Source organism: Somniosus microcephalus, chromosome 3 (genome assembly GCF_052327205.1).
Source record: "Somniosus microcephalus isolate GS21.2 chromosome 3, FLI_Smic_1.0, whole genome shotgun sequence".
Classification (NCBI taxonomy): Eukaryota; Metazoa; Chordata; class Chondrichthyes; order Squaliformes; family Somniosidae; genus Somniosus; species Somniosus microcephalus.
This window is the reverse complement of record NC_140989.1, coordinates 73,076,660-73,088,032: the sequence shown is the minus strand read 5'-3', so window position 1 is coordinate 73,088,032 and position 11,373 is coordinate 73,076,660. Positions and strand designations below refer to the sequence as shown.

General features: G+C 39.5%; 1 protein-coding gene across 8 annotated transcripts in view; it reads right to left on the bottom strand.

Moving 5' to 3' along the window:
• Positions 1-822: 822 nt before the first annotated feature.
• Positions 823-11,373, bottom strand: part of esrrga (estrogen-related receptor gamma a) — a 233,516-nt gene continuing 222,965 nt past the window's right edge. For 7 of the 8 annotated variants that reach the window (XM_085981118.1, XM_085981127.1, XM_085981142.1 and 4 more), the window contains 2 exons: positions 6,390-6,659; positions 823-3,837 (listed from right to left, as the gene is read on the bottom strand). In XM_085981118.1, coding sequence (XP_085837244.1) covers positions 3,593-3,837; positions 6,390-6,659 — 515 coding nt within the window. In that variant the 3' untranslated portion in view covers positions 823-3,592. The remainder of the gene's footprint in view (positions 3,838-6,389; positions 6,660-11,373) is intronic. The other variant, XM_085981130.1, reaches the window with a different exon arrangement.

The following is an 11,373-nucleotide window of genomic DNA, read 5'->3' as shown; positions in this document are numbered from 1 at the left end:
GATCTGCCTTGCTAACTGCAGCACACTCTTTGGGTTACAAAATCTTCTGAGAATATAGAAAAGTAGAGCTGTTTACACTAATTAACATGCCATTGCTGCTTTGTGTTTTAATCAGAATACAGTAAGGCTCAATCAGCGAGCTCCTGGTAGAGTGGAACATTCTTACAATATGTTAGTGTTGTAGATGATAAAAGGGTGTTGGTAAGTTACACTACCAGCAACAACAATAAAAGATCTGACATTGATTCTTATTTTTTCTACCTAGAATTAGCCTCTCTTTTATATTTTGTTTCTTCCCTCCATCTCAGTCGCCTTGGGCTGCTCATCATTGGGATTGAGAGTACAGACAGGATATCTCCTCACCAAGGCTGCCCTGAAAAGGTATGCAACCACGTATGAGAACGACACCGCCCTCTGCCTGATTATCCCTGCCTCTTGTGTGGGTGCCACTTGGTCTCCTGTCAGTGGTTAAGGTCATCAGCTCAGGTGGGGAAGGGAACTGTGAACTCCTCTCCCTGTAACACACAGCATTACAGCTCTAAACTTTTGTGCCTCTATCTCAAAGCATAACTGTATTTTTGTGGTGATATGTAGTTTGTTGTGATAACAAAGCTAGGTATTAGAATCAAGGATCTGAGTTTTGAATCTGGCCACAATTAGTGCACATGCACATGCACAAGTGAGAATCAGTGAATCTCATTATTTGCTGTGTAGAGGTCCCATTGTCATGAAACTATAAAACTAAAAACATAAAACTACATTATTTCAATTTTGTTGAGCTCTGCTCCTCCAAAAAATACACATTCTACAAACTCGAGCATGTAAAAGTGGAAGCTTGTTTAATATTGCTCTACCATCATCCTGAAAGGCATAATTAGAGTACACATTGGAACTGATTAAAGTTACAGAATCATTGTCTCCTTTTGCATTAACAATATATACAATATAAAATAAATACATTTACACAAATGGACATTTGTCAGAGCACACAGTATGATACACGTCACAAAAATATACAGTTGATTGTTTACAGATGTGAAGCACAAAGCTTGCCTAGACCTACAGACATGGTTTTTCACTACAGGTTAAACTTCAACTCCTGGTATTTGTAGCTTTTTTAAAACTTTTTTTTTCTGCTTTTAAACTTTGCATGTAAGACTGCCATAAATTGTTTGTAGGCAGGTAAACACAGATGCATAAATAATTTAAATACAACCACCAACACCCAACATTCTCTTCTATATAAGAAAAATAGCTGTTTATAATTTTTTTCATATTATTTTGAAACTTGTCTTTTTTTTAAATGCAAATAGTGGAATAAATATTTGTTCTGATTGAAATGCAAGTGCAACTGCGAGGAGTCACACAATCATATTGCCATAATTAAGCAGAAAAAAAGATAATTGTAAAGAAAAAAAAAGAAAAAATAGATACAGCTTAAAACATAGAACCTTCATTTTTAACTATCTCATTTTGCTGCTCTGTCTACTGGTAAATGAGACTTCGCATAACCATAAGCATGCGCAAAATAAATCTTAAATCCTTCCCTTGCACTCCACAGAGCTAAGCTCCTATTACTCAAAATCAGCACCTTACTCCCAGGAGTTGGATTTTTTTAAGGGTCGTGCCAGCTTCTTAGTTCCCTATTACAGCTATAAACTTCAAGTTATTGACCACCTGAATGAGCTGCTAATGATGAATAAAGTCTAGAATCACAGTACAGTCAATTCTCTACTGAGAAACCACAATCTACTATATAGTCTCGTACAGCTAATGATACACAGTATTTATAGCACAAGGTTGATGCATACCGTCAACCTTTTTGTCTTTTTCTTTTTTTTTTGTTCAAAGCACACAATGTAGCAGTAGTTTGGGAAACTTGTATGCACCAAAAACTTGTAACGACACAAAGCTGGTTTTAACAACCATTTGAGATGTTTGAACATAGCTATATTTACAGCATTTAAAAATTAGACATTTACCTATTGTTTGGAAATATTCAAATTCTTTTCTAAGATATACATTGTTATTCTACAATAAACTGTTACGCAAAATATCCCTTTTTAAATTAATGATTTAAATGTGTATTGTCGGAAGAGATATTTGTTCTGATTCTTAAACTATTTGTTCTTATTATTAATAGGAGCAATCTTATCACCAGTAAGGAATAGAATACACTATCTCCTGAGGAATTTTACATCCATTACTGTCTCTAATTCTACCCTGTGTCTAATGCGTACAATCACAAGAATCTAACACCACAATAAGAACAAGACAACAGTCTTTGAATTCAACTAAAATTAGAAGAACACAGCAAACATGAAACATTGCAAGCTGAACTACAACATTTTTTTTGTTTCCAATACATGACCTCAGGTTAGGCTCACAATCTTTGATTACATATGTGTACACAGAAGAGGATGTCACATGGTACAACAGGGAGCAGCTACTAATACTGACATTTGAGTACTTGGTACAGGTTAGCGCCTTCATTTGTTTTTAAAATGTAGCAAATGTAGCCTTTAAGGGGGAGGAAAAACATCTGATTAGTTGCTAAATCAAATTTACACCTTAACAGTCATGTTTTGAATGGTTAATAAATATGCCTGTAAAGTACATTATTTTACATTAGTACCATATTTCCAAAGTATGCTGGGGCAAGCTAGTGTATAATCTTGTTGCATTGGATTCAATTGTCAGATCGACTAGTCTATCAATAAAGGTGTAATCTAATTGCAATAATGAACTTGAAGCTATGTATTACCTTGTGTTAAAGAAGTTGAGGATTTTGACTGAACTGGCACTCAACATAAATTGCATCCATAAAAAGTATGCACCTTCTCATTCACTATTGCTTAAGATAAATTCACAGATTAATAAAATGGCTGTAGTGGTAAAGCTGGTACAAAAAACCCATAAACAACATCAACAACAAAGGTTTTAAAAAAAGTTTTGTTTGTTCTTCGTAACTGTCCATCGTTTTTCCAGCCAGCAAATAAATGCAGTATTTTCAGTATTGCATGACTGAGTAAAGCTTACTATTCCCTGAAATAGACATAGTTCCTAACCTAAGAAATATCTGGAAGACTTGAAAACAATTAAGGAATTAAATGGCTGTAACTGATCTAAGGTGGAAAAAATGCAATGAGAAGAAGCAGCCAATGCAACGCTGCTCCGTTGCCTAATTACAGACTGTTCATATGGAACCTAATACTGCATTCAGTCAATGCGCTGTACTGTTAGGTAAAACAGTTGTCAGTCTGAATCCTTTGTTGATGGGGATATTTCTCTTCTTATTAGTTCAGTGGCATCCATATTATGGATTCCCATCCTTTGGCAGGGCTGGCTTCCTTCTCTCTCTTCATTTAGAGACCTCATTAAAAAGTTCAACAGCAAAATCTGCATGAAAAAATCCTAGAAGAATGAGAAGTTGAAAGCTGCTTCACAGTCATACTGCTAAATATCAGTGCAGTTTTTTTTTTCAATTAAACACTACAGTTAACTTTTGTCTGGTTCAATTCCTACGTTTCTTCCCTTTGCTGTGGCCTAACCCATTCTGTGTGTTTTCATGGGAAGGCCTAGGTTCCTCTAGTCAGACCTTGGCCTCCAGCATTTCCAAGAATAGTTTGTGCATGGGAACTTTGCCTTCCAGTTTGATGTTGTAGAAATGCTGCACAGCTTTGGTAGAGGTCTGCCGAAGAAGAGGGAGAGTCATCAGTAGCTTACCAGCACGGCGTGGGTCTTCCCCATGCTGCCCAGCCTCATAGTCCTGCAGGGCCTCATGCAAGACATCTTGCAGCTTCTGAACAGCCTCAACATCTTCTATGTGCATTGAATCTACAAGACAATAAGACCAACATAAAAGCTCTGTTAACACCACTGTAATTAAAGAACAAAAAAAGTACACGTGTATAATGGCATTTTAAAAACTTTAACTTTTGTTTTAAGCATACTTAATGCTTCAATCATGCTTAAAATATTGATCAGCTGAAACACACTCAACGGCAAGTTTAAACAAAACATTCCCAAACATTCAAATAAAGGAACACTACACAGCAGTTTCACTTAAAAATTCGTCTAATATCTGGATTGTGTTATATGGATTTTAACCATCTAACAGCTGCCCATTTTGGAATTTCATAAAATAAGCAAGGTATTTAGGAATGTATTTATTGTCATTTAATTCTGTGAATTGCCCTCTCCTATATCAATGATATGGAGAAACTTACAGGAAAACTCGAAATAGACAACAACTACAGCAGTTAATTGGGGCAACACTGTCATTTATAATCAACGACCATTTCACAGTAAAATGTCAAAATAAATTTAACATAATAATTTAAGAGGTAAAAAGACAAGCTTTCACTGAAGTGGCGGAGAACGGGCTTTTTCTCTGAATATCAAGGGTACTCCTGTTTGTATTATGCTTTGCTTTCTTATTTCTCCTGCAATGGTAATTAAGTTCTGTATTGGTTTCCAATTTGTGAAATATTTTATTTATTTTAGTGAGACTGCTTTTTTCCCATTTATTTTTATATGCATTTCTGCTCATTTTAATGAACACATTTCACAGCACCATGAATCACCAATGAAAATGCTGCAAAAAGACCTGAAGTTGAAAGTTTTACTGTCAATAAAACTACCGGCATTTTCTACGATCTGTAGTTTATAAAAATATGAAGATTGGTATGCTTAATCTTCTTGCAATATTTTCTTTCAAGTTGTAACTGTGTGTCATGTGTATTTGCAGCACTCCAGGATAGGTCTTATAACTTTTGCTTTATAATTCCTGAAATGCTAAAATCCATAGGAACACAAGTCTCATCCACTATCACTCAGCTACAGTGTGATCTTATTGTGAAGCAGCTTAAGTCCCATTTGATGACACATAAATAGCATTTTAGTCTTGCATGCAAAATAGAAACTGTGCAAATGTACAACGTATCCAGAAAAAAGATCAAATCGGAAGCAAGGGGGAAAGTTTCCAAAGCAATCTAGTAAAGAAGAAAAAAAATAGTGGATTAGTTGTCTGAAATTGCTGAGTTTAGAAATGTCAACGACAGCTGATGGGCTACTGCTCCCATCTTACTCTTGTTCCCTCATCAGAGCAGTGAAGTGCCAACAACAGTTGCTGAGACAAATAGAAAAAGTGCAACTTTTTGTTGAAACAATTTCCCTCCCATCAATCTGGGAATTTGCACATCAATATATGAGATGAACTGTTAATTACAAAATCAATTAAAAAATAATTTTCAAAACAGTCACGCTTTGGTTCTCTGGGGTACAATTTGGCAGAAGGTTCATCTCGGACCCACCAAATCAAGAGCTGTCATCCGAAAATAAGCAAAAGCAATCTGGTTTTTCATTTTTCAGCGTGGCTGAGCCCAGCCTGAGATTGATCAGCACATATGGCCTCAGAAAACAAACTGTCAATACCTTGAATGCTGTAGAATTTGAACAAATGGCTGTCCTCCCATTCAGCTACTCATTGCATTCCATTTAACAGATTTTATTGACAGTTTCCTTCTTGTAATTAAAGAGAAAACTACTGGCCGGCAACCAAGATAAAGTTCAAAGATTAGGTCAAAACAAAAGAAGGCAGGGGGAAATGGAGGGACATGGCGTGATTGTCAACGGTACACAACATCAGAGCTGTTATTGACACACAGGTAGCTAACGATCAGCATGTTATTAAAGAGTGATCTATCATGAACTTTATGCAAATGCTAAAGTGCCTAAAGACCGCGATAAAGCATTGGGGAGAAGGGAAAAAACAACAAAGCACAAACGATTTTATTCATGATTCATTCCCAGTTGCTTCTGCACTTTAAATTCAAATGTGGATAATGTACGTGCTGGAAAAATTAACCTCTTCTGTGCTGGTACAGAGCATATGCAATTCAGTCGAAAAAAAACTGCTTTTCAGATCTTTATGACAATGCACTGAAAGCAAAACTTTAGCTCATCGAAAACAGATTTTACTTTCAAAAGCATATTCCTAAACCAGAGTGAAGCAGTACAGTATGTCTGATTTTGCTAAACTAGCAACATAATTAAGTTAATGAATTTAAATGATTTATTTTATATAAAACTGTAATTGACAATATCAATTTCTTGCACACATTGTCAATTGCCTTTGTCCAACAATTAATACTCTAGCTTATTTTGTAACAGGAGTAAAGGTAAGTAATGGACTTGAGACAAAATATTTGGCTTTTCATTAAAAAATAGACTATATATTTAAACCAAAATAAAGCATTCTTTCATTTTCCTATTTGCTCCATTGCAGAACTCACCAACACAGAAGGGGTTAAAAAAGATTGTGGAGGGGGGGCGGGAAAGATAATGACTTATTGAAACTGTGCCAACAGTCAAGCAAATCTGCCAACCTGAATTAGCAAGCGCTATAGCTTTGAGGGTGACAAACTCTTCTTTCTCCAGCTTCATGCTCTTGTATTTCTTTACCAGCTGCAGTATGGCGTTATTGAGATCAAGAAGCCCAGCTAGCTTTGACTGGTCTTCATCCATGATGTAGTCTTCAGCATATACCAGCTCATCCTCAAAAGACAGTGACCTGTACACAATCCCCAAGATCAGAATCTCCATCCAGGCACTCTGGAGAAGACTCATCTGATCAGCCAGAGATAATGTGGAGAATCCTGGAAAAAAAAAAGGGCATAACAGTGTTACAATGACACCCACTGTGGAAACTTATAGCTAAGATTACAAGAAACATCAAATTACTTTCAAGAAAACCTGAGTTAATCAAAGAAAATAATTCGGGTGTGTGTGGAGAGGGAAGTTAAATGAGCTGGGATTGCCATTTCTTTGATTAAATGCTGTAAAATATGGTTCGGCTATAAGGAAACTTTATAGGTTTTACTACACTCTCATTTTGCAGCATGCCAAACATTTCAAATTTATTTTTGTTCTGTCAGTGTTATCACATATTTAATATCACATCAATATCATGAAATCTTTATATATATTGCTCAACTATACTGCTCTGATTAATTGCTTGATGATGAAAACACGGCGGTCAGGACTACATTTATTCTACCAGAGATCACTGTTGCACTGGCCCCTCCTACAGTGGTGAAGTAGAAGTGTTCCTTTTGGCTGAAGTTCTTCCCATTCACCCTGTTGCAGACTGGAAGCTATGGCTCCTGAACATCATTCAGGGTAAGCAAATGGCATAAATGAATGTGGTGATATCACTGTCCACCCTATATTATTCGCCTGGAAATGGGCAGAAATTCTGATGCAATTCAAGAATTTGGGTGGGTATAGAATCTAAAGTTAACATTTAAACATAGTTGTTCAATGTTCAGAGTAAATGGGGTTATATGTGATTGAAATCATAATTTATATTTTATTCCTTCCTACAAATTTGTCTTACACTGAATTTTCTTTCTGTTCCATGGCATTATATATGAGAGTGACACTGCTTTTACTATTGGTGAGACAGAAGTAACACAGCTGTAGTAACAGAATAGCAAATCCGTCACTATTTTATCAGGGGAGGGGGAATTTTAAAACATCTGTTCAGGCAAGGCTGTCACACTGAAGGCTCCGCTACATGAATCAGTTTGCTTCATCCCTGTCTAACTAGACCACTAATGGCAAACAGCTCATTATATGTCTTTCAGGCTATTGTTTATACCAACTATACAGTACTAATTTATTATCTCCTCACTGTTAAGATCTACAATCTTGTTAACAGGAAAAGAACAGTTTACAGCTTTTGAGGTGGTTTTTCTGGCCTGCCAGTGACATGCAATGGAATGCCAGTTGGCAGAGCCGACCAAAAGCACTTAATAAAATCATCAAAGGGGATTAACCATGCTTTCAAAGTGAGTATGTGTGTGTTCACACATATTTGAAGGGAGTGGGTAAAGGGAGGGCAGGTAACAAATTATGGCAACAGCTTTCAACAGCCTAAGTCATCACCAATAGCAACAGAATTATTGAACATATACCTGTTCACCTTACTCTTTTTCAACAATACTATTTCTGAAAAGTTCAGATTGTCTAGTTTTGATATAACAACTTTTATCTGAAGTCTGCACCATTTAAACTCTTCAGAAATAACACAAGGGACCGGCAGTTTGCCGTCATGCTACCAAATGGTCTCTTTGTTAGATAATGCTGATGACCCTCTCTTTTCAAATGCTGAAAAATATTCCTCAGGAATGTTTTATAATAATGATACAACCCACTAACAGGAACACTATTTCACATCTGATTTACCGGGAAACGGAAAAAGACTCATTCTTTCGTTATATTCCCATATAGTACCACCCCTCCCCCCTCCAGAATTACCAGATGGTCTGTATGTGTGGCCTGCAGCACCTTCCTGTGATGAGGCTTTTTTTTACCCTACCCAGCCACTGCTGTTGGTAAATAATTAGATTTACACATTCCCAATCTACACACATCTTCAGTCTAATAATTAAAAGCAGGATGATTAGTTTATTGAGTGGAAGGAGGAACTTTTTTTATTGAGGCCTATCAATGATTTTATCAGGGCAGCACTTTTACGGTTGTCATGTGGGCGCAGGCATCCAATTTTTCTTATCTGACTGATTAATACAAACGCTGTTTCAGGATGCATTAATTAACAGATACAAATCTACGTTCTCATGAAGGGATCAATAAAGAGAAGAAAAGAGGCATCAAAGTGAATTTAGTGCTGATGATGGAGAAGGCACTGTATTGACATTTACGTGTGTGGAAACTCCAAAGTCTCCCCAGTTCTGCTGCGGGCCTCGGCAGCGATGCTAATGCCAGCGGCGCTTGTCTAGCACTTTTGGATAGGTGAAGTGATGCACTTCAGTCAGCTGAATAAGTCTAAGCATCTGAGTGTGTGAAGGGCAAAAAATATCTGCCAGTAACTCTTTAAAAGGCATTTATACTTAGAACAAGAAAACAAATGTTTCTTTCCTAAAGTAAACAGTTGTTATCACAATTAAATTAGCTCTAAGGTGCACTATATGATTTATTATTTGGAATAATAGTCCTGCTTGTCTGTTTATCAGTAGGCCAGCTCCTTGTCGGTTAGGTCCATACGCTAGTTCAGTGGGACAGGCATGAAACACACTAATGTTCATGATGGTCGGTGGTTAAAGAGTTTTGGTAAGCCAAATGCAGGCAGGCTGCATATCACTTGGCTTATGTTCTTGCTACATATAGTTCATTCTTTATTTTAATTTTACCATTGGCAGGGAGGAGAGAAGAGCTTTGAAGGATGGAGATTATGCTGACATCCTTGTACCTCACTTGGAGTTCCCAGTTATATCCGTTAGAACATGCTTGTTGTGAATTGCTCAGTGTAACTCTGTACTTTTACTGCCATCACTAACATGTTTCAGTCCAAACATAATTTTTCCCCAAAAGAAATATTTATGGCTTATTTTGCCAAGCCCAGGTAGTCCAGCAACCTAAAGTGCAACATTAACACAAGGAATGGTAGGACATGGGGGCGGGGTGGGGCCTAAATTCGATAGCCCCTGAAAATGGGTGAGGGGATCATGATGCACTATTAACCTGTGCCTGTTCAATGAAATGCAGGCCAACTTCGTGCTGCCTGCTCATTTCAAAGATTTCAGCAGGCAGCCAACGCAAACCACGCTGTTGATTGGCTGCACGTTTCAGCAGGAGGCCCAAAATCGTTACCAGTTAAAGCTAGCCTGCACCACTTAAAGGGGGGGGGGGCATTGTGGCTGAAGCAGGTGCTGAAGTTGTTCAGGAAGTGAATCTGATGTGTAAAACAGTGAAGAATGGCACAACATGGGAGAGAGTGGGCTCCAAGGTTTTCGGACGCTACACTGGCGGCCTTGCTGGAGGAGGTGGAAAGGAAGAGAGGTGTCCTGTATCTGCAGGGGGCCAGGAGGCCCTCCAGACACATGCTGAGAAGGAATTGGGAGCAGATAGCTGTGGAGGTCAATGCCAGGAGTCAAGCCCTGAGGACCTGAATGCAGTGCCTGAAGAAGTTCAAATACCTCACACGGATGGTCAAGGTCAGTGAATGCATCTTCAAGTGCCATATCACACCAACCACAGCACTAGCCTTAGCCACTGCACAATGCACCACACCCCCATCACACACCTACCACCAGTCTCTATCAATCAGAACTCATACCTCACATTCATAGCTTCACCTCACGCTGACACATTTAGCACTGCCGCAAGCCTCACATCCACAACTCACAGCTTGCACACACTACTAGCTATTGAACCATGACAGCCACTTCACCGAAACAGATTGAATGGCACGCACTGACACAATTCCCTCTCTCTTGCAGGACAAGGTGGCACACAACCGGAGGCAGCAGGAGCTAACTGGCGGGGGGACAGGTGCACCTGCATGTCCTAACTCCCATGGAGGAGACAGTACTGGCCATTATTGGAGTGGCCATTGCTGAGTCTGTGGCCAGGGGCGGGGCTCAAACCATCAAAGATGACTGTATCCTCATACCCAATCCTCCTTCTCACATCGCACTTCCCCCTCATTCCACAATCTATTCTGATTTACAAGCTGCAGCTGGTGTAAGCATGCACCGCTTACTTCCCCCTTCCCCTCACTACAACCTTACTAATGTGCCTTTCTCCTTTCAGATACCCAAGAACTGCAACCTGCCCGGGCAGTGGTGGAACAGCAAGAAGACAGTGATGATGAAGGCACAGTGTCACTCAATTTCACACTCACAGCCACCAGCTCAGATACTGACACTGTGTGTAATTTAGAGGATAGATTAGAGACGGGATCTGTACGTGGTGAGACACTGGGCACGAGTGTGCTGCACCCAGGGCAGGGGACAAGGGTAGCGCAGGTGCCAGCTCGCCGGAGGGTGTGGTCGCACACGAGTTCTGCTGCAGCAGGCTCAGATGAAAAATTTGATAGGGCAGGCTACAGAAGAAGGCTGATGGGCATGCACAATAAAATGCTTGGTGCATTGGGAAGCCTGCCAGAAAGCCAGCGTGCAATGTCAAGGAGCATGGAGGAGTCCGGCACCAACTTGGCACAGGGCTTTGCACAGAGCTTGGAGCCCATCCTTTCCAGCTTGGAAGTGGTGGCCAACCCCATTAGCACACTTGTGGACCCAAACACGATGCAGCATCTGATGGCCGATGCCTCAGCTTCCATTGCTGCACAAGCAGCAGCCACCCACGTCTGAGTGCTGCAGTGGAAGCTCAGACTGCTGTCATGTAAGGTCAGCTTGCTGCCACACAAGCTCAAACTGCTGTCATCATGTCTGTGGATTAGAGTCTTCAAAGGGGTTTGCAGGGTGTCAGAGCAGTCCAGCAATCTGTCCTCCGACAGAGTACTAAGATTGCTGAGGCGCCGCCCCGGGGGAGTGGCAGTGGTTCCAT